General features: G+C 43.1%; 1 protein-coding gene across 1 annotated transcript in view; it reads right to left on the reverse strand.

The window, feature by feature from the left end:
* MAN1A1 (mannosidase alpha class 1A member 1) overlaps window positions 1-21,904 on the reverse strand; it is a 209,217-nt gene that overhangs the window by 95,599 nt on the left and 91,714 nt on the right. Inside the window, exon 4 of the mRNA XM_048844674.2 lies at window positions 5,037-5,117. Within this exon, the coding sequence (XP_048700631.1) occupies window positions 5,037-5,117 (81 nt within the window). The remainder of the gene's footprint in view (window positions 1-5,036; window positions 5,118-21,904) is intronic.

Below are 21,904 nucleotides of genomic sequence, written 5' to 3' on the forward strand. Positions count from 1 at the left end.
GTATACCTATCAATGACAAGAGCTTGAGAGGGAAGCTATCGTGTTTATTGACAGTAGCACCACAGTTCTTCCACGCTTACCTGGGATTGCAGTGCTGCAGAGCAGTAGAAGAACAGCTCTTGTGGGGATTCCAGTTAGCCACTCAGTCGCTGATTATTGTTAGCAGATCAAGAGCTTGACTCCAAAAAGTTGTTAAAAACTAGTTTTGTTCATATGACTAGACAGGAGTTTGTGTTGTTCCCATTAGCAGAAAATAGAGAGTGGGGACAGGGAGAAGGTATGGTGAAGCATGCTCAGGAAGCTTCCCCTCCAGTAAAATCTCTTTTATGGGTGCAGCATATGGTGGCCATCACATGGCAGCTCTGACACTGTCCCCATCCCGCCCCTAGTAGCGGTCTTCCCAGGACAATAATGGAGAGAGCATAGTGGTAGCTGAGAACTGGAATCAGTCAGTCAGTCATACGGTTTTAACAGATTTAGACATTTTAATTCCTCTAGCAATTAAGCAAAAATTTGCGAGAAACTTGGCCCACTTTTATAAGCTGTACTGACCATGCCATAAGCACAATTGAAGATAAAATAATAAATCCATTGTCTAACTGCAAATGAAGTGTAAGAGTGGTCAAGCTAAAGAGGAAAAATCAGCATTAGTGGCACCCTGAAGGAAAGCAAAACAAAACTCCCAAAGATTTGTATTACTTCCAGACAAATGATGATTCCTCTCTCCCACCCCTAAGTCAACTTTATCCCCAATTCCTCCCTCATAAATGAACTCTCTTTCTCCATAGCACATCTGATAAATAGCAAGAAAGCAGTCTTCAGTTACACACACAATATTCTGTAGTAATCCAGATACACAAGAAAAGAAAAGATCTTAAAATCTAAGACTTCTTTTCAGATTATGTTGTCTATAAATACCTGAAGTGCTCTTAACACCGATGAAAAGTTTAGCTCATCTTAGTCAAGTTTGACCTTTCTTGTGTGTTCTCTCTATTTTAAGACTAACATTTAAATCCAAATGCAAACAAACTCCTGGTTTCAAATCTAATTCTTTTAATACTTGTATATCATTCATGGTAGCCTGATTAAATCCAGAAAGGCAATTTTTTTTTTTCAGTAGGTTTTAATGTAATTACAGCAACAAGATGTGTCAAATATGCCATGTAAAGACTTGGCTATCAGACCAAAGTATTCAATGTCTATCACATTTTTAAAATGAGCTATATTCACGATTTTATTTGAATGAATTTTAGCGCAAGCAAGATGTTTTAGAATCTATTCAATGTGTTTCAATATTCCTAGTTAATTATGATTAAACTTAAATTTACAAATAATTATGGGACGTGCAATATGTTACTATTTTAGATCATTAACCATGGGCATTTAATTCCGAAGTACCAACAATTATTGTTTCAATCACTTCTTTTTACATAACCAAAGCTGCCTTTAGTCACACTACTGAAAACAAAGCACATCAACATTACGCTTTTCACAGGCAATCTGATTATGATGTGGAAGAGCTGAGGATCTGATCTTCCAAACTTTAATCAGAACCTCTTGTGTGAATACTTACAAAGGCTTACTCATATGAGTAAGGGTCAGAGGTATTACAAGGATTATTCTGAACTGTGGCTGAAGATACTAAAAACACAAAACAGAAATATTCAATAAAGGATATGTTTAAAATTTTCCTTCTCGAGTAATCAATTGCCATAAATTTCTCATTTAAAGATGAAGATTTTCTCCAAAATGTTTTTAGACAGAATATGTCATATATTATATTATATTAAAGCTTGCCATGTTCAGCTTTTTGATCATTTCCAGAGTTTACCTTCATTAGAAAACTAGATAATTTGTAGTTCACTGCTTCTGAAAGGTAAGAATCTTTTTAAAGAGGCCTACCAGAAATAGGTCAAGATACTGAACTTAAAGCACTACGACAACTGCTAGCTGGATACAAGCAGGGGAGGGGTTTAAGTCTAACTTGAATATCAAGGATGTTACAAATTTGGTCTGACGACGCTGGTAGAGCAATTTGGGACTGCATATGTAGCAGTTCCCTTGCCATAAGCTGGGGCGGGCATAACTAAAGCCATGAAAAACAATCAGTGGGCATATATTTCAAAGAAAATAGATGTAAGTGTGTTCTAAAAAACCAAACATCTTCAAAGCAGTTCACAAGTTAAACCTAGTAACAAGACAGGCAAATGACCACTGTACTTTAAAATAAGTTGTAATACTTAGCCTTGAGAAAAAGTGAGGAGTGCCTGTATTCAAACATTATAAATTGTTGTTTGCCAGTTGCTTAATTAACCAACTTATTTGCTTCTGGAAAAGAGTCCACCTAACTGGGCAAGAGAATTACCACTGAAACAATTGTTTCCTATTAATTTTAGCCATTTTATTTTTTTGTCAAGAGGAAAAAAATTCCTACACTTTGAAATGTCTGATTTAAAAAGGTGTTTCAACTACAGACTAAAGCTTCACCAGTGGCCATGTATAGATTATGCTCAAGCAGCCACAGCATGGGACCCAGAAAGTAGCTACCTGACAACTGCAGGGACAACCATATCCGGCCGATTTTCTGAAATGAATAATGAGACCCCATGGAGTCCAAAAATGTTCATTTCTAATACAGGAAAAAAGGACCAACATCCCAAAGACTTTCAGATGAACATAAGCTCTTTCCAGTCTACATCTTAGAGATATGCAGCTACCCCATGACATAATTCTAGATAGCAGTTCAGAGAACTCAAGTAGCTGAATTTGAAGTGGAAAATTATCTATTAATGCAAAATCAAAATATTTCTAAATGAGAATGGAAAATAAGCCAAAAGTTTTTTTGGGGGGTGTGCCAACAAACTGTTTTCTTTAAACTAGACAACTGCTTAGGGAATTCATGATCTCACACTTGTCAATTCAGAATTGTCTGACAAAAATAATAAAAGGATAAGATGATACTATATTATCCATTAGGTGGTGGTACGGTAACAATATACACAAGGCTTTCAGGGGGGGGGGGGGTGAGGAGTGAAGGAACCAGAATAAAAAAGGTGCTGAACACTCTGCCCAGTATTTGAGAGGTACTATAACAAGCACTGATATCTTGAAATAATCGAGACATCTGTGAGGTGGTATGTACTTATCAAACACAGCAGAGATCTTTGAAGGTGGAGGATGTCAAATCCAGCTGCTCTCCTTCCTCCCTGTGGAGGATGCACTGTCACTAGATTTGATTTGTAGTAGATGGAAAAAAAGTTTGAAAGAATGCACAAATTCCTATTCCACTTGAAATTGGACTGAATGGCCCAAGAGATGTTGGTCAGGTATCAACTAAAAAGAAGTAGCTATGCGTCAATTTTTGGACTTGTAAGATTTTCACCCAAAGGCTCACATGTAGCACCATAATGACCTACCCTCCTTTCTTCAGCCAATAAAACTATTTTGTCCTACAAAGATCTTACATAAAATAACTTATTCACAGCTATAGACTTAAAGGCATGTTGAACACACAGGCCTCTTTTCTTACCAGTTAGTATACTGGTAAGTAATTTCTAGAGGAATGTAAGTACTAGAACAGAATACTGTATCCATGATAAGTAGTGTGTGTGTGTATGTATAATCACACAAGATCATTAATTTTCTCCTTATATGTTTATATTTTGATGGTTTAGAATAGACCTAATAACTGACACATCGAATATTTCTTGGCAGTTAATGACCAATTGAGTTCAGAGCGCTTAACTCTTCTAGCTGGTCATTAACTGCCAAGAAATGTTCTCCACGTCTGTTACTACTGCTTAATTAAATGTTAACAACAGGTTATACTGCAAAAAGCTCACTAGTTTGTGAGCAGCAGCAGCTTTGCTGGAAGAGAAATTATTGGTGGAGTATAACTATTTAATTGAAAAAACCCGATATTTTTGTTTCTAAAATTACTCTAGATGGACTCATTTCTGGGTCAGTAAGTTATTGTAGAATGATGGCTGATTTCCTTCAAGTGTCAGATGAAACATCTCAGTTAAAATGTATATTTACTAAAAACAAAAGGGTGGTTAGTTTCAGCCTCTGGGATTTACTATCACAATAACGTTGAATGTGGAGCAATATATCTATGTGAGAGTATAAACTGCTTCAGAGAACTTGAACAGGGGAGTTTAAACATAGAACCTTTAGAATTTTAACTATAAACCCAACGCCTTCTGTGTAACTGCCACTGTGAAGAGAATCATGAGGCGTGCTCGCTTGTGTTTGCTCAAGAAAAAACAGGCATAACATTGCGAAGGAAGTCAAGAAGAAATATCTAGGAGCAGCTATCAAGACTTCTGCAATAGTTGCCAGCATGCTCTTCACTGGAACCTACTGGTAGGAGGGGCTACTGCTTTTGTGGTCCCTGAGGCCTCCAGACTAGCTATGGGAAACAAGTAAAGATTGACACCATTGGCTGTTTGAGATTAGAGGACAAATTCCAGCTCTACTTTCTCCACATCTATACAACTGAGGATCAGGACAAAAGTTAAAAACCACACAGCAATCTTCATTCTCTTTCTGCAGCTGGCCAGAATACCAAATACCAACTCACCTAAGACCCGAATTTCATACCAACTAATCTAAGACCCCTGAGCAGTGGTATTTTTAGGAGTCTCCTTTGGCATCTGTATGCTAGTTATTCATTCCGTTCCCCCTTCAATCATATCAACAGTTTCTCCAGTCATATCTTCCAACTGCACTTTTGCTAACACTTGGATGAATAATTAGTCCTGTCAGTTGTAAATTGTGTGAGTCTGTGACAATACACTCCAAACTGGCCTGTGAGAAGCATATGATCCAAACCCACCTCCAGTAGCATCAGCAAACTTCACTACTCTGTGCTTGAATGTAACACCTAGCGTATACATTACACCTAGCGTATACATTGATTACAGTTTTACAACTGAGACTTTTTTCCCATTCATTAGACTTATACAAAACAATAACTTGGGGGGGGGGGAAGATGATTGGAATTTTAGATTGACAATGCAGATAGATAATCTTACCTCTTCTCCGGAAAGATAATATGCTGAAAGCAGTCCACCAACAAAACGGATGTTCACTTCAAAAACTGAAATTTCTGCATTCTAGGGATATAAATACATATAGTTAGAGCTTGAACGTCAGTTTTATATGTGAAAAAATCCAGTGTTAGTTTCATAAGGCCACAATGGCATGCTAATGCATGCTGTATATAATGTATTCACAATTTCAATTATAGCAGAAGAAATATCTCAAGTTCACCATCCTCCACCTTACTTTGTGGGTGTTAAACTCCATTAATACCAATCAGCAGCATGCAGAAGAGGGAAACAAATAATTCGAAGCATAACACTATTAGTTCTTCTTCCTAACTTTAAAGATGCTGTATGACTTTAGTGCTGACTAGCTCTGATCCCCACACAGTTATATCTAACACACCCCACATCTTGGTACTCTTCTCCTACAAGTGACTCAGTACCTGTGCACAGAATGTGCTCCCAGAGCAAATATGTTTTTGTTAGACTTGCATCTTGACCAAGGTTTGTTCCCTCAATCTAATAGATTGTTTAAAAGAAAAATTACATTGATTAGATGTATTAATTATAAAAACGGAATAAAAAAAGCATATAATCTTTCACATTTCTAATGTTAGTCCTTCCCCAGATGCTCTTGGCCCAATGTATTTTTACATATCAATATTATGTAAAAGCTTTCATGGAACAAAGTTGCTTTAACAGGGAAAAATTTCCAATGGATTCGTCACGTCTGCTCTTCTAAAACGTTTGACAACCTACATAATTTGATAATGTCCTTTCAATGAGAGATGTAGGATATCTGAATACTCATAGTTTAAAAGTTACTTAACCTAGTGCCTGATTGCTCTCAAAATATTCTGTTCAAATGTTGCCTTTATTTTGCAGAACTGAACTCAGCAGACACTTCAATTAAAAATGCCAGAGAGGTTAGCACATTAGTACTAATGATTCTGTCATACATTCAGATAGCACAAGGACACCTTAAGTGAGTTTGTATTATACATGATGAAAGATCTGAATTTTGGAGCAAGGGCCAAGGAGTGCAATAGTACAAGGGTAGCTGTCAATTGCTCGAGTGGTTAAAAATAGGGTGACCAGATAGAAACTGAAAAAATGGGACGGGGGTGGGGGGTAATAGGTGCCTATATAACAAAAAGTCCCAAAAAAGGGGACTGTCCCTATAAAAAATGGGACATAGGGTCACCCTAGTTAAAAACTACTATGAAGTTAGTGAGTTTCCCAATTAGCAAGAATCATATTTTTGCAGTGTGATTAGCATATAAAGAATTGGCTGTAGAATAAATAGGCTGTGCTAAACAAACAAGATATGTGGTTTCTAAAAGATATATTATGGGTTCAAAAGACTGCATAAACAATACAGATCTAAAATCAGTGACATATGAGCATAAAAGATGGAATGCTTCATGGTATGGAATGCTTCATGGTATAGAATGGGTTTCAGAGATTATTTTGGAGGCTGTTCCAAAATTATAATGTTATGTTGAAGAAAAGCCAAAGTCAGCCGAAAGTCAAGGAACTTGGTGGGGCTCACCATCTTTCTATTCCAAGAACCTCCTGACAATCTTCTCGATAGGACTACTTTTTCCAGTATCCTCCCTTTGCCCATTCTTATGTTTAAGAATTAGGACATACAGAGATGTAGAGTGGATTATGCAGTCATGCCTTCACACGCCATTGGTTTAGTCAGATGTTTGCAAGATGAGTTTGTTGGGGCATTGAGTAAGCCTGAAGAGGGGCAAGCACTAAAAAATGTGAATCATGGCCAGGATTTTGGAAGCTCAGAGGGAGGGCAGTGATAACCCAGGGATCTCCATAACAATGGTCCTGAGCTTCTTAGAGATGACAGAGTACATCTGTCATAAGCTGTGGCAGACATTTGGTCCCTTGACCAGGAACTGGGTCAGGCAGGAGATGGGTACCAGGGCTTAGTGAGTGTGAGATGAGTTCATGCTAAACACTGGTGTTCCCCGTGGCTAGTGAGGGTAAAGTCTAAAAGTGCCATCTCACAGAGGTAAATGAGACCCAGGATTGCACAGCTGGACTTCATGCCCAGTGGGGCGGAAGGTGGAACCTGAAGTCTCAGACCTGAGATCCTGCCCCCACCCAACCTCGTGGCCTCGGTACTTCACCTCCACCTTACATGGGGAAGTTGTGGGAGGAGGGCAGAAAGATTTCAGAGCTTAGTCAATGGGTAGACCCTTCCTTGTCTACCCAGAAAAACAGTTTGCTTTCTGATCACAGCTGTGTAACCATCATGGGAACCAATTAATGCCTGGTATCAGAGAGCAGGGGTCAGGAAGCGTAGCAGCCCTCCCTGAAATATAATTAAAAAATTTGCAGCCTGCTATTTAAGACCATCCCATCTGTCTGCCAATCATTCACCTACTTGTCCTGGTCATCAAGTGTCTTCAAGAAGTTTGCAAAAAGAAAAGGAGTACTTGTGGCACCTTAGAGACTAACCAATTTATTTGAGCATGAGCTTTCGTGAGCTAGCTCACGAAAGCTCATGCTCAAATAAATTGGTTAGTCTCTAAGGTGCCACAAGTACTCCTTTTCTTTTTGCGAATACAGACTAACACGGCTGTTACTCTGAAACCTTTCAAGAAGTTTGCTGCCAATACTGAAAAATATTCTGACACACAACTTGGTCCATCAGCTACATTTGCAATGTCTCAGCGATACCACAAACCCAACAGAGGCCTGCTAGTACTCCAGTAGTCTTTAAGAGAACCACAAAACGGAAGTCTGGACACTATTTCTAGCTCCAAAATTGGTTTGAGACTGCTGTTCATAAGTGTTCTCTCCTCCCAGGGGGTGTGCTGCCTGCCAGGAGCCCATATCCAAGACATTATACAGGAATTGTCAAGGATCATCCAGCCCTCTGACTACTATGTCATGCTACTCATCCATGTGGGCACTACTGATACTGTGAGGTATGACTCTGAGCAAATCAGGTGACTACAGGGCTCTGGGAGTAAGGGTGAAGGAGCTGGGGGCGCAGGTGGTGTTCTCTTCAATCCTTCTGGTCAAGTGTAGGGGCCCAGGCAGAGACAGATACATCCTGGAGATGAATGCCTGGCTGCAAGTTACTTGGGTGGGATACATGGCTGGAATATTGGTATAGAAGGGGACAGCTTGCTCAGGGAGGACAAGCAGGGGAAAAAAGGGAGGAGGTGTTGGTTTATATATCAAAAATCTATACACTTGGAGAGAGGTTGAGAAGGAAATAGGAGACAGACTTTTTTGAAGCTAACAATGGTTTGAAAGTTATCAGATTTACAAAACTTCATCCACATACCTCTCTTTGCAGCTTTGTTTGAAATCTCAACTCTTAGCCCTGGTCTACAATAGGACTTTAGGTCGAATTTAGCAGCGTTAAATCGATGTAAACCTGCACCCGTCCACACAATGAAGCCCTTTATTTCGACTTAAAGGGCTCTTAAAATCGATTTCCTTACTCCACCCCTGACAAGTGGATTAGCGCTTAAATCGGCCTTGCCGGGTCGAATTTGGGGTACTGTGGACACAATTTGACGGTATTGGCCTCCGGGAGCTATGCCAGAGTGCTCCATTGTGACCGCTCTGGACAGCGCTCTCAACTCAGATGCACTGGCCAGATAGACAGGAAAAGAACCGTGAACTTTTGAATCTCATTTCCTGTTTGGCCAGTGTGGCAAGCTGCAGGTGACCATGCAGAGCTCATCAGCAGAGGTGACCATGATGGAGTCCCAGAATCGCAAAAGAGCTCCAGCATGGACTGAACGGGAGGTACGGGATCTGATCGCTGTATGGCGAGAGGAATCCGTGCTATCAGAAATCCGTTCCAGTTTTCGAAATGCCAAAACCTTTGTCAAAATCTCCCAGAGCATGAAGGACAGAGGCCATAACAGGGACCCGAAGCAGTGTCGCGTGAAACTGAAGGAGTTGAGGCAAGCCTACCAGAAAACCAGAGAGGCGAACGGCCACTCCGGGTCAGAGCCCCAAACATGCCGCTTCTATGATGAGCTGCATGCCATTTTACGGGGTTCAGCCACCACTACCCGAGCCGTGTTGTTTGACTCCTTCAATGGAGATGGAGGCAACACGGAAGCAGGTTTTGGGGACGAAGAAGATGATGATGAGGTTGTAGATAGCTCACAGCAAGCAAGAGGAGAAACCGGTTTTCCCGACAGCCAGGAACTGTTTCTCACCCTGGACCTGGAGCAGTACCCCCTGAACCCACCCAAGGCTGCCTCCTGGACCCAGCAGGCGGAGAAGGGACCTCCGGTGAGTGTACCTTTTAAAATACTGTACATGGTTTAAAAGCAAGCGTGTGAAATGATTACTTTGCCCTGGCATTCGCGGCTCTCCTGGATGTACTCCCAAAGCTTTTGCAAAAGGTTTCTGGGGAGGGCAGCCTTATTGCGTCCTTCATGGTAGGACAAGTCACCACTCCAGGCCAGTAACACGTACTCAGGAATCATTGTACAACAAAGCATTGCAGTGTACGTTTGCTGGTGTTCAAACAACATCCGTTCTTTCTCTCTCTGTGTTATCCTCAGGAGAGTGAGATATCATTCATGGTCACCTGGTTGAAATAGGGTGCTTTTCTTCAGGGGACACTCAGAGGAGCCCGTTCCTGCTGGGCTGTTTGCCTGTGGCTGAACAGAAATGTTCCCCGCTGTTAGCCACGGGGAGGGGGGAAGGTTGAGGGGGTAGCCATGCGGTGGGGGGAGGCAAAATGCGACCTTGTAACGAAAGCACGTGTGCTATGTATGCAATGTTAACAGCAAGGTTTACTCTGAAAGAGTGTAGCCACTGTTTTATGAAATGTGTCTTTTTAAATACCGCTGTCCCTTTTTTTTTCCTCCACCAGCTGCATGTGTTTCAATGATCACAGGATCTTCTCCTTCCCAGAGGCTAGTGAAGATTAGAAAAAAAACGCACTCGCGATGAAATGTTCTCCGAGCTCATGCTGTCCTCCCACACTGACAGAGCACAGATGAATGTGTGGAGGCAAATAATGTCAGAGTGCAGAAAAGCACAAAATGACCGGGAGGAGAGGTGGAGGGCTGAAGAGAGTAAGTGGCGGGCTGAAGAGAGGGCTGAAGCTCTAATGTGGCGGCAGCGTGATGAGAGGAGGCAGGATTCAATGCTGAGGCTGCTGGAGGACCAAACCAGTATGCTCCAGTGTATGGTTGAGCTGCAGCAAAGGCAGCTGGAGCACAGACTGCCACTACAGCCCCTGTGTAACCAACCGCCCTCCTCCCCAAGTTCCATAGTCTCCACACCCAGAGGCCCAAGAATGCGGTGGGGGGGGGCCACCGGCCAACCAGCCACTCCGCCACAGAGGATTGCCCAAAAAAAAAGAAGGCTGTCATTCAATAAATTTTAAAGTTGTAAACTTTTAAAGTGCTGTGCTTAAAGTGCTGTGTGGCAATTTCCTTCCCTCCTCCACCACCCCTCCTGGGCTACCTTGGTAGTCATCCCCCTATTTGTGTGATGAATGAATAAAGAATGCATGAATGTGAAGCAACAATGACTTTATTGCCTCTGCAAGCGGTGATCGAAGGGAGGAGGGAAGGGTGGTTAGCTTACAGGGAAGTAGAGTGAACCAAGGGGTGTGGGGTTTCATCAAGGAGAAACAAAGAGAACTTTCACACCGTAGCCTGGCCAGTCATGAAACTGGTTTTCAAAGCTTCTCTGATGTGTACTGCGCCCTCCTGTGCTCTTCTAACCGCCCTGGTGTCTGGCTGCGCATAACCAGCAGCCAGGCGATTTGCCTCAACCTCCCACCCCGCCATAAACATCTCCCCCTTACTCACAGATATTGTGGAGCACACAGCAAGCAGTAATAACAGTGGGAATATTGGTTTCTCTGAGGTCTTTGATTGCGTGTGCTACTTGCATCACAGCAGCCCCCACAGTAGATTTACCCACTCCAAATTGATTGCCAACTGACTGGTAGCTGTCTGGTGTTGCGAGCTTCCACAGGGCTATCGCCACCCGCTTCTCAATTGTGAGGGCTGCTCTCATCTTGGTATTCATGCGCTTCAGGGCAGGGGAAAGCAAGTCACAAAGTTCTATGAAAGTGCCCTTACGCATGCGAAAGTTTCACAGCCACTGGGAATCGTCCCAGACCTGCAACACTATGCGGTCCCACCAGTCTGTGCTTGTTTCCCGAGCCCAGAATCGGCGTTCCACAGCATGAACCTGCCCCATTAGCACCATGACGCATGCACTGCCAGGGCCCATGCTTTCAGAGAAATCTGGGTCTACGTCCTGATCACTCACGCGACCGCGCTGACGTCGCCTACTCGCCCGGTATCGCTCTGCCAGGTTCCGGTGCTGCATATACTGCTGGATAATGCGTGTGGTGTTTAATGTGCTCCTAATTGCCAAAGTGAGCTGAGCGGCCTCCATGCTTGCCTTGGTATGGCGTCCGCACAGAAAAAAGGCACGGAACGATTGTCTGCCGTTGCTCTGACGGAGAGAGGGGTGACTGACGACATGGCTTACAGGGTTGGCTTACAGGGAATTAAAATCAACAAAGGGGGTGGCTTTACATCAATGAGTATTTCAGGCAGGACTTCACGGAAGGATCCAATAAGAAATGGTGCACCTAAGTAATTGTTCTTATTGGAGCAAGCAGGTTGGTCTGGTCTCTGATTGATACATGGCTAGATTTACCTCGCTGCACCTTCTCTGTGAGTGACTGCAGTGTGACCTAGAGGAATGAGTCCCCTAGACGGGGGAAGGGGGGAAGCAAATGAGTACAAAACAAATCTGGTCTATTTCTTGTTTTGATCCACTCCATCTATCTTTTACATCTTTGGTTGGCAGCAGATGGTGCAGAAGGACTGCAAGCCATCCACATCTCATGGCTGCTCGGCAGAGGACGGTGCAGTAGGACTGCTAGCCATCCTCATCTCTTGCCTGCCTGGCAGAATATGGTACAGTAGGACTGCTAGCAATCCGTATCGCCTGCCTGCTCACCATAAGATGGTTCAATAGGACTGACTGCAGGACTAAAGAGAATGACTTGATCAAGTCACTCCAACTTTAGTTCCTGCGCCCATGTCTGCCCAGGCGCTCCTGATCGACCTCACACAGGCAACCAGGAGCACCTCGGACATGACGATGACGGCTACCAGTCCTATTGCACCGTCTGCTGCCACAAGGCAAGGGGTTCTGCTGCTGTGTAGCAATGCAGTACCACGTCTGCCAGCACCCAGGAGACATACGGTGACAGTGAGCTGAGCGGGCTCCATGCTTGCCGTGGTATGGCGTCTGCACAGGTAACTCAGGAAAAAAGGCGTGAAACGATTGTCTGCCCTTGCTTTCACAGAGGGAGGGAGGGAACGGGGACCTGACGATATGTACCCAAAACCACCCGCGACAATGTTTTACCCCCATCAGGCATTGGGATCTCAACCCAGAATTCCAATGGACAGCGGAGACTGCGGGAACTGTGGGATAGCTACCCACAGTGCAACACTCCGGAAGTCGACTCTAGTCTCGGTACTGTGGAAGCACTCCGCCGAGTTAATGCACTTAATGCACTTAGAGCATTTTCTGTGGGGATACACACACAAATATATAAAACCGATTTCTAAAAAAACAAATTCTATAAATTCGACCTAATTTCGTAGTGTAGACATACCCTTACTGAATTCTTGATTCAAATCCACTGAAACATATGAAACAAATGAAGGAGCCAGACATTTCATGGAGTGTAGCTTTGAGAGCTGCATCTTTAATAGGATATTTATCCTTAAGATCATTATGCCAAGAAAGTTTCACCTTGGCAAAGTATGTGGATGATATAGAGATTTGTAAAGCAGCAGAAGAGGTTTTATATCTTCCCCTGAAGGAAGCCTCCATCTCTAACTCTCCTTCTAAGGAAAGAAGACATTCTATAAGCAGCAGGGTACTGATGTGTCAGTCTTAGGAATCAGGGTAAAATTAGATTTATTGTATTGCAATATTTAAGGTGTAAAAAGTCCTATCTATTTCCCTTCCATTATGTTTATCCTACTAATGTATAATTTGTTCAAAGGATGCATATAAGGCAAAATGAAAAGCTATTTTCTCTATCAGACCCAGCTGAAAATTAAGATACATATCATGAAAGAAACTTGTAAATGGGGCCAAAGAATTCTAGGACAAACCATTAACCAGCTTATCTTATTCAGACTTTTCCTTCCTCATCCATTGAATTGGGCTTTTTGGTTAGGGCTCACCCCTCCCCTCCTCATTTTTGCAAACCCCAAGAGGATGGCTCTTATTTTTGGTCCCCAGATCATGTGTCCTTGTCTTCCTTCCTCTTTTATACCTCCAACTGATCACTCAAAAGGATGCCTGAAAAGTTTTTTTAATTTATTGTACCATCCTATCAGAATCCCTGAGGAGAGGTAACTGGATTTTTGCTCATTTCTTTCCTTAGAAATAAAATAATCGCATTTTGGGTCAGGAGAAATTGATCCTTCATGTCCCCTTTGTAAAACTCTATGTGGAGCAGAGACTAAGTTATCCTCATCGGCACATATGATTTGGTATTTCTCCCAACTTAATTTTGTCATATCATTCTTTTCATTATCCTCAGCAGTCTAGTGTGGAATGTACCAGCATGTGCCTTGTTGATTGGCTAAAGATAAAACTAGTTTAAAGATTTCATTCTAAACAAAAACTTTGGTAAAAATACTCATACTCTGGTTGCTGAACTTGTCTCCTGAAAAGTATATTTTAATGCAGGGGTCAGCAACCTATGGCACGCATGCCAAAGGCGGCATGCAAGCTGATTTTCAGTGGCACTCTGCTGCTGGCCTGGGGTTCCGGCCACCGGCCCCTTGCCGACCAGGGTCCCGGCCGCCAGCCCTGCTCAGCCCGCTGCCTGCCTGGATGGATGGAACCCCAAGCCCTCAGTTTGCTGCCAGCCGGGGGTCCCGGCCGCTGGCCCCCTGCCAGCCGGGGGTCCCGGCCGCTGGCCCCCTGCCAGCCGGGGGTCCCGGCCGCTGGCCCCCTGCCAGCCGGGGGTCCCGGCCGCTGGCCCCCTGCCAGCCGGGGGTCCCGGCCGCTGGCCCCCTGCCAGCCGGGGGTCCCGGCCGCTGGCCCCCTGCCAGCCGGGGGTCCCGGCCGCTGGCCCCCTGCCAGCCGGGGGTCCCGGCCGCTGGCCCCCTGCCAGCCGGGGGTCCCGGCCGCTGGCCCCCTGCCAGCCCACTGCTGGCCTAGGACACCAGCCGCTGGCCTCTGGCTCTGATCCTGGCCTCGGCCTGGTGCTCTGCAGCTGCCCCAAGCTGTGGCCCACTGGCCCCAGCCTAGGCCAGTGAGGGGTGCAGACAGAGGCAGGAGGGGGCACAGCTCAGCTCCCCCCACCTTAAAAATTGTTCCAGGCCACTGGGATATTTTTAAGTCCTGGTTTGCTGCTTATATCAGACCACGTGGAACAGTGTACTGCGTCTGACCTTGTGCGTGCCCTCTGTCACCATTTTTTTTCCCCACTGAGTTGAGGGGTACATTTGACAAAATGTCAGCTCCTAGGAAAGCAAAGTTAGATGTCCGTTCATTTCAGCCTTCTTGGACAGACACATTTGGATTTATTCAAAAGGACCGTGCTGTTTGTGCTCTCTGTTGTGAAAGTGTTATTTGTCGCACATCAAGTGTTCGATGACATTTTGAAAGTAAGCACGAGAAAACCTCTTGACGAAGCAGACAAGACAATCGATCAAAAAGGCAGTAGCAGGATATGAGAAGCAAAGCAGTGTTTTTAAATGCTTAAGTGTAAGTAAAAAAATCAAGCTACAGAAGGAAGTTACAAGACTGCACAGTGCATTGCAAAAAATGGAAAGCTGTTTACAGATGGGGAATATATAAAAAGTTTTTCTCAGCAGTTCGGAGGTTTTTTTCAATCATTTGCCAGATAAAGATATGATCATATCTAGAATAAAAACTGCCGGTCTCAGAACAGTTGAGAGAAGCATAAACGGAATGGCAGAAAACATTAATGAAAAGCAGATGACTGCATTAAAAGACAGTTGGCGTTGCAGTTGATGAGAGCCTGGATATAATTGACATTCCACGTTTGGCAGTTGTTGCAAGATATTGTGCTTCCGATGAAATCCAAGAGGAACTCTGTTGCCTAAAACCCCTGCATCGCAAAACAAAGGGGGAAGATATAGTGGAAAGTTTTCTAAACCATTTTGAAGAATGAGGAGTTGACATCAGAAAAATATTTTGTGTGACAATAGATGGTGCTCCTGCCATGGTTGGAAAACAGAAGGGATTTGTAAAGTTACTTGAAGATCAGATTGGCCGCCTGACAGTCAAATTTCACTGTATCATCCATGAGGATAACCTGGGAGCTATAATTTCTAACTCAGAGCTTAATAATGTGATGAATACAGAATTATGAATTTCCTTGTTGCTCCATCTGCTTTGACTCACAGACAGTTTCAAGCACTGCTAAAAGAGATGATCAGTGCTTATAACGACATTCCAGTTCACAGCAACATTTGGTGGCTAAGTCGTGGCTAAATCTTGGCAAGGTTTTGGTGTGCTTTGTAAACTGTTTTGATGCAATCAAGGCCTTTTTGTCGGGAAAAGGACAAAACTATCCCAAACTGGATGATTACAAATGGCTGTGTAAGCTCATGTTTCTAACTGACATCACCCCTCACCTAAATGAGCTCAACCTCTGTCTCCAGGGTGCAGGGCAAACAGTTCTGGATCTTTATGAAGCTTGGAAGACATTTGTTGTAAAACTAGCAGTTTTTTCTTGGATATTCAAACTTCTACTTTCCGCTACATAAAAAAGCTATCGACACGTTACACGTTACACTGTCAGTGTCGATGAGATTGGAATGTATATGCAAGAACTGGAATCAGAAGTTTCTGACAGATTTCAAGATTTCCAGTGATTTGTCCCAATGTTTTCTTTTCTAATTAAACCTGAAAAGTTCAACGAAAGCAACTTGGATTTGTCTGTATTTCAGTGGATGGGCGCTGAAGATTCCAAAGTGCAGCTCATTCAGTTAAAAAGCTCAGAATTGTGGCATCAAAGTTTGGAGATCTGTGGAGTGCACTTGAAGCTACTGAGAGAGATCATGGGGCCTCTACTCTGACCTGCTGGACATCCCTGCCAGTGAAATTTAACTGTTTGAAGAAAATTGCATTTGCAATGCTTACAGGTATGTGGATCCATGTACCTGTGTGAATAGGTATTTTCACACATGAAATCTATCCTCTGTCCCTCTTTGAGCCGGTTAACAACTGATGACTCAGAAGCCTGTGTGCAGCTTAAAGTATCCAAAAATGTGCCAGACACTGGAAACCTCAGCAAGAAAAAGCAAGGGCAAGGATCACACTAAACTGATAAGATCTGAATTTTAATTTAATTTTAAATGAAGCTTCTTAAACATTTAAAAAAATGTATTTACTTTACATATAACAATAGTTTAGTTATAGAATATAGACTTAGAGAGACACCTTCTAAAAATGTTAACACATATTACTGGCACACAAAACCTTAAATTACAGTGAATAAATGAAGTCTTGGCACACCACTTCTGAAAGGTTGTCGACCCCTGTTTTAATGCATTAGCCACACCGGAAAGACTTGTCTTATCTCACTCAGGCCGTTTAGTGCTTTGCCAAACAGCAGCAAATACTCTGGGACCTGTATGCAGACTCAGGAAGACATCACATCTGTTTAATAAATACATATTCTGCAACACTGATAAGCCTGTTTTCATTGTTCAAAGGTGAAACAAACAAGCAGCACGTGGTAGAAGTAAATTGTTCTGTTCCTTTACAGTCTCTTTAATGAAAGGAAAGTACGCTCCCTCACAGGTTTCAGAGTAGCAGCCGTGTTAGTCTGTATTCACAAAAAGAAAAGGAGTACTTGTGGTACCTTAGAGACTAACCAATTTATTTGAGTATAAGCTTTCGTGAGCTTATATTCAAATAAATATAAATAAATAAATATACATACTTATCCGATGAAGTGAGCTGTAGCTCACGAAAGCTTATGCTCAAATAAACTGGTTAGTCTCTGAGGTGCCACAAGTACTCCCCTCACAAACACTCTTACAATTGAAAAAACAAAACAAAGCCTCCACAAACTTCTTCTCAGCTACATCTGAGCATAAGGAGCTGATACAAAAAGGTATATTTCTGAAGACACTGTTACACTAGCTGCTCACAATCCCTTTGCTGTGCTACAGGAAGGCACCTGGCAGGTCCCTGGCAAGTTCACGCTGCAGTGATCGTGCTCAGAGGGAAGTGCAATGTACAGGCTGAGAGAGGCCACGGAAGAGTGAAATGGAACACTGGCTGACAGAAACCTCCCACATTTGATTGTGAAGTGCAAGCTTCTGTTAACTTTACCATAAATAAAACCCACAAGCTTTTAGGGTCTTTACATGCTAGTCTATTACTAGTATATTGCCCTGCTGTTGCCAGATATTTTAGAGTGCAGCCAACTGTGCAAAGTAAAGAGGATATGAAAGCAAAATAAGCAAGTACACATGGTGAAGACCTCTGTTTATCTCACAGTCTGTCAGACCATAAGGGCAAAACAAGATACCATATTGAAAAATATGATAGCAGGCAAAAATATCTGCTGCAAGGTAATGGAAAGATATTTTGAATGAGGAACCTTTACAGCAAAATCCTAACAAAAAGCAATTTTACTGTCTTTTCTTATTCAAGAAAATAAACTGCAATATCTTCAGTATTTTATGTGTGTACATCAAGCGCCATATAATAAATAGTAGGACGAATATGTTTTAAAGTTAAGTACAATTTCAGTAAAGGTCTTTTTCAACTAAAATAAAAACCATGCAGAAGAGTGAAAGCACAAACTCTATAAAAATGGAGCCATACAATCTAGCATAAACAGCAAATGGGATTATTTTATCAGTTATCTCCACAATCTGTCAATCTTTATTCAACGTTAACCATTAACCTGTCAGAAATGCAAAAAAGAAATGCGATATTTACAGTTGTCAGTGTGACTTTAGTTCTGCTCCCTTGTGTCTGCACCCTTTGAACTAAATGAGGCTGAGTCCTCTCAGAAAATATATCTGATCTGTAACTGAAGACTGTATCATAATGAATACACGGAAGGGAGAGAATAACAGGTATATTATGGTTGCACAGGCATGTCCTAGCTGTTGATTTTGCAGCTTAAAAAACCTGTTAGAACCCCTGAAGCTTCAGCCCCAGAACACAGACAGTTCATTACCTGAAAACAGTTAAAGGCTGTTGTCCCAAAGGGAAGGAAGGACCACTAGGTACAGGTGCCGGGGGAGTCAGTGGTGGGCAAGAAGGCAGGGCCAGCTCAGACCAAGGGCATTCCTCCTCTAACAAATGACAAAGGTTTGTTGCAAACAGAAGCAATGGGGGCTGTGGGAAGTGGTGTGGGCCGAGGGACGTGCTGGCCGCTGCTTCCTGCAACCCCCACTGGCCTGGAACAGCGAACCGTGGCCAGTGGGAGCTGCGATCGGCTGAAACTGCGGACGCTGCAGGTAAACAAATGGTCCCGGCCCGCCGGTGGATTTCCATGACAGGCTGGGTGCCAAAGGTTGTTGACCCCTTCTGTAACCTCAGCTCCATCTCCTAGGGTTGAAGCCCTCGAACTCTGGCTCCAGACCTCAGCAAGTCTAAACCAGCCCGGGTGTCCCATTAAAATGGGGTCGCGACCCACTCTGGGGTCCCAACCCAGAGTTTGATATCCACTGCTCTAATACCAACATAGGAAGCAGATCTGAAGACAATCACTGTAGAGTGAGCAGAGATTCTTTTGTGAATTGTGTAGCAGAGATTTAGGAAGTACAGTACAAATTCTCATGTATTTCTATAGTGATTCAGTTTTATACCACCAGAGTAACATGGATGTATTCCTGCTATTTTGGAAGGGACCTAACCCTATACCTGTGGTCTATCAAGGTGAGCAGATATATCTTAGGCAAGAAAGTATGAGTCTCAATTATATCATATATAGCATTTTTTCTTACATTAGCCCTGCATCAACTTTGGCCTCTCCTTCCAGGATCTGTACAACCTACTTCCTAACTTTGGTTTGCCAAAGCAACATACCTAACTCCCCCTCTTTGTCACCTCTTCTCTCTGCACCGCTTCCATGCAACATGCTGCAACTTCTTTGCTGACCCAGTCCCCATGGCTCCCACGGTCTTTTCTGATATTCATGGTCTTGAAAAAAGTATTTCCCCCCAGTCATTCTTTAATGATGTAATTAAAAAAACACACAGACCTAGAAGGCATTTTTATCACCACCAAGGTTTTCTTTGATTACATTGGCTTGTCCATCCTTCATCTGCTTGTCGTCTATTTAGATCAGTGTCATCCAACATGTAGCCCAAGGCTAGGCCACTTGGGGCTTCTGAGAGTATAAACCATGGCCCTCAAGGTCCCCTCTGTTAAGTTAAAAGAAAAGGAGTACTTGTGGCACCTTAGAGACTAACCAATTTATTTGAGCATAAGCTTTCGTGAGCTACAGCTCACTTCATCGGATGCATAAAGTGGAAAATACAGTGAAGATGTTTTTATACACACAGACCATGAAAAAATGGGTGTTTATCACTACAAAAAGGTTCTCTCTCCCCCCACCCCACTCTCCTGCTGGTAATAGCTTATCTAAAGTGATCACTCTCCTTACAATGTGTATGATAATAATAGAGACTGGGAGTGGTTGAGTCTTTATAAAAAGTAGCCTATTTCCCCATGTTTATTCCCCCCCCCCCTCCTCAGACGTTCTTGTTAAACCCTGGATTTGTGCTAGAAATGGCCCACCTTGATAATCATACACATTGTAAGGAGAGTGATCACTTTAGATAAGCTATTACCAGCAGGAGAGTGGGGGTGGGGGGGGAGTGGGGAGAGAAAACCTTTTGTAGTGATAAACACCCATTTTTTCATGGTCTGTGTGTATAAAAACATCCTCACTTTTTTTTCCCATGGTCTGTGTGTATAAAAACATCTTCACTGTATTTTCCACTTTAGGCATCCGATGAAGTGAGCTGTAGCTCATGAAAGCTTATGCTCAAATAAATTGGTTAGTCTCTAAGGTGCCACAAGTACGCCTTTTCTTTTTGCGAATACAGACTAACACGGCTGTTACTCTGAAATCTGTTAAGTAAATCAGCCATGTCACTAAAAAGAGATATTAGGGGGCACCATTTCCCCAAATGAGCACTGCTTCCCTATATGCCCAAGAGTAGCTCTGCTCAAAGCTGAAAGGGCTCAGAGCAATTATCATTGCTGTTCAGCTTCAGTTTCTCCCGACTGGCCTCCAGCTGCATCATAGGGGTGAAAGGAGAGAGTAGCTCTGGCTGTGAGGTCCCCAGGGAGAAAATGAGTGCCAATGACTCTTCCTCAACCTGGCAGAATGCCTAGCAAAGGATGACGTTTGTGCCTTACACAGCAACCAAGGGCAGCCCAGGAAATGGGAAAGAGGGACAGGCTGAGAACCAGCAAACAGTTATTACAGCTATGGCTCACCAATTCTTTGCCAATGCTCCTGTGCAAGTTGGAACTGCCAAGGAACCACAGACCTGTCAATATATAATCAAACGTCCTGCATGTTCTAGACCTCATCCCTCTAACACATTTCCTGGGCAAAGGACTGTGGAGTCACAGGAGCCAGTTGAGCGCAGGGATCCAAAACCTTTCAAAAAGAGTCTTGCACGCTTTCAGCATAAAGAATAATATTAAATATTATCAACAACATATCAACATTTAAAATAGTGTTAATTTGCTAATTTGGTTTACTGAGCATTCTGACAGTTCAGAAGCAGGGTCATCCTATCTCTGCATTTCACTCTGCCTTAGTTTCCACACTTGTGTAAGCTAGAAGGTCAACTTCTCAGCCAGTACATCAGTGAAGCTCCCATCATGTCAGTTTCTCAATCCTATTCCTCGGGGATGCGATTATTGTTCAAAATATACACAGATCTCAGTATCAATCAGAATGGTAAATTAAGTCCTGCTGCCTGGCCTAAGACCTCAGTCTCAGAGAGTTTCTGCTTATATTCCCAGGCAGGCATTTCATATAGCAGCGTGGCCCAGAATTTCATGCAAGAGCCTCCCTACCTCCCGCCAATCTCCCTTTTAAACTCTCTGAATTTAAGGCCAGAAGAGAACCTTAGAGAGTCTAATCTGACCTCTCATATATTGAAGGCCATTCAATTTCACCCATTAACCCCTGAATTGAGCCCAATAACTTGCTTGGGAAAGCATCTATTCCAGACACGCATCTAATTTTGATCTGTCGTCAAGAGATGGAGAATCTACCACTTCCTGTGTTAGTTTGTTCCAATGGCTAATCACAGAAAGGTAGTGGTGGAAGAGACTTTGAGAGGTCATTAGCCCCCCGAGCTCAGGTAGGATCAAGTACACCTAGACCATCCCTGATAGGTCTTTGTCTAACCTGTACTTAAAAACCTCCAATGATGGGGATTCCATAACTCTTGGAAGCCTATTCCAGTGCTTAACTATCCTTACAGTTAGAATGTTTTTGTTAATATAACCTAAATCTCCCTTGCTGCAAATTAAGCCCATTTCTTGTCCTACCTTCCCTCATAGGCGAGGTTTTCTAAAACTTATCATTTTTGTTGCTTTCCTCTGGACTCTCTCCAATTTGTTCACATTCTTCCTAAAATATGGTGACCAAAACTGGCTACAGTACTCCTACTAAAACCTTACCACTGCCAAGCAAAGTGAAAGTTACCTTCCATGTCTTACATACAACACTCCTGATGATTGATAAAATGTTGAATAATGTGGGGCTTAGTACAGATCGCTACGGAACTCCAGTAGAAAACATCCCACTCACTGAC

The sequence above is a fragment of the Caretta caretta genome, chromosome 3, assembly GCF_965140235.1.
Source record: "Caretta caretta isolate rCarCar2 chromosome 3, rCarCar1.hap1, whole genome shotgun sequence".
Taxonomy (NCBI): Eukaryota; Metazoa; Chordata; order Testudines; family Cheloniidae; genus Caretta; species Caretta caretta.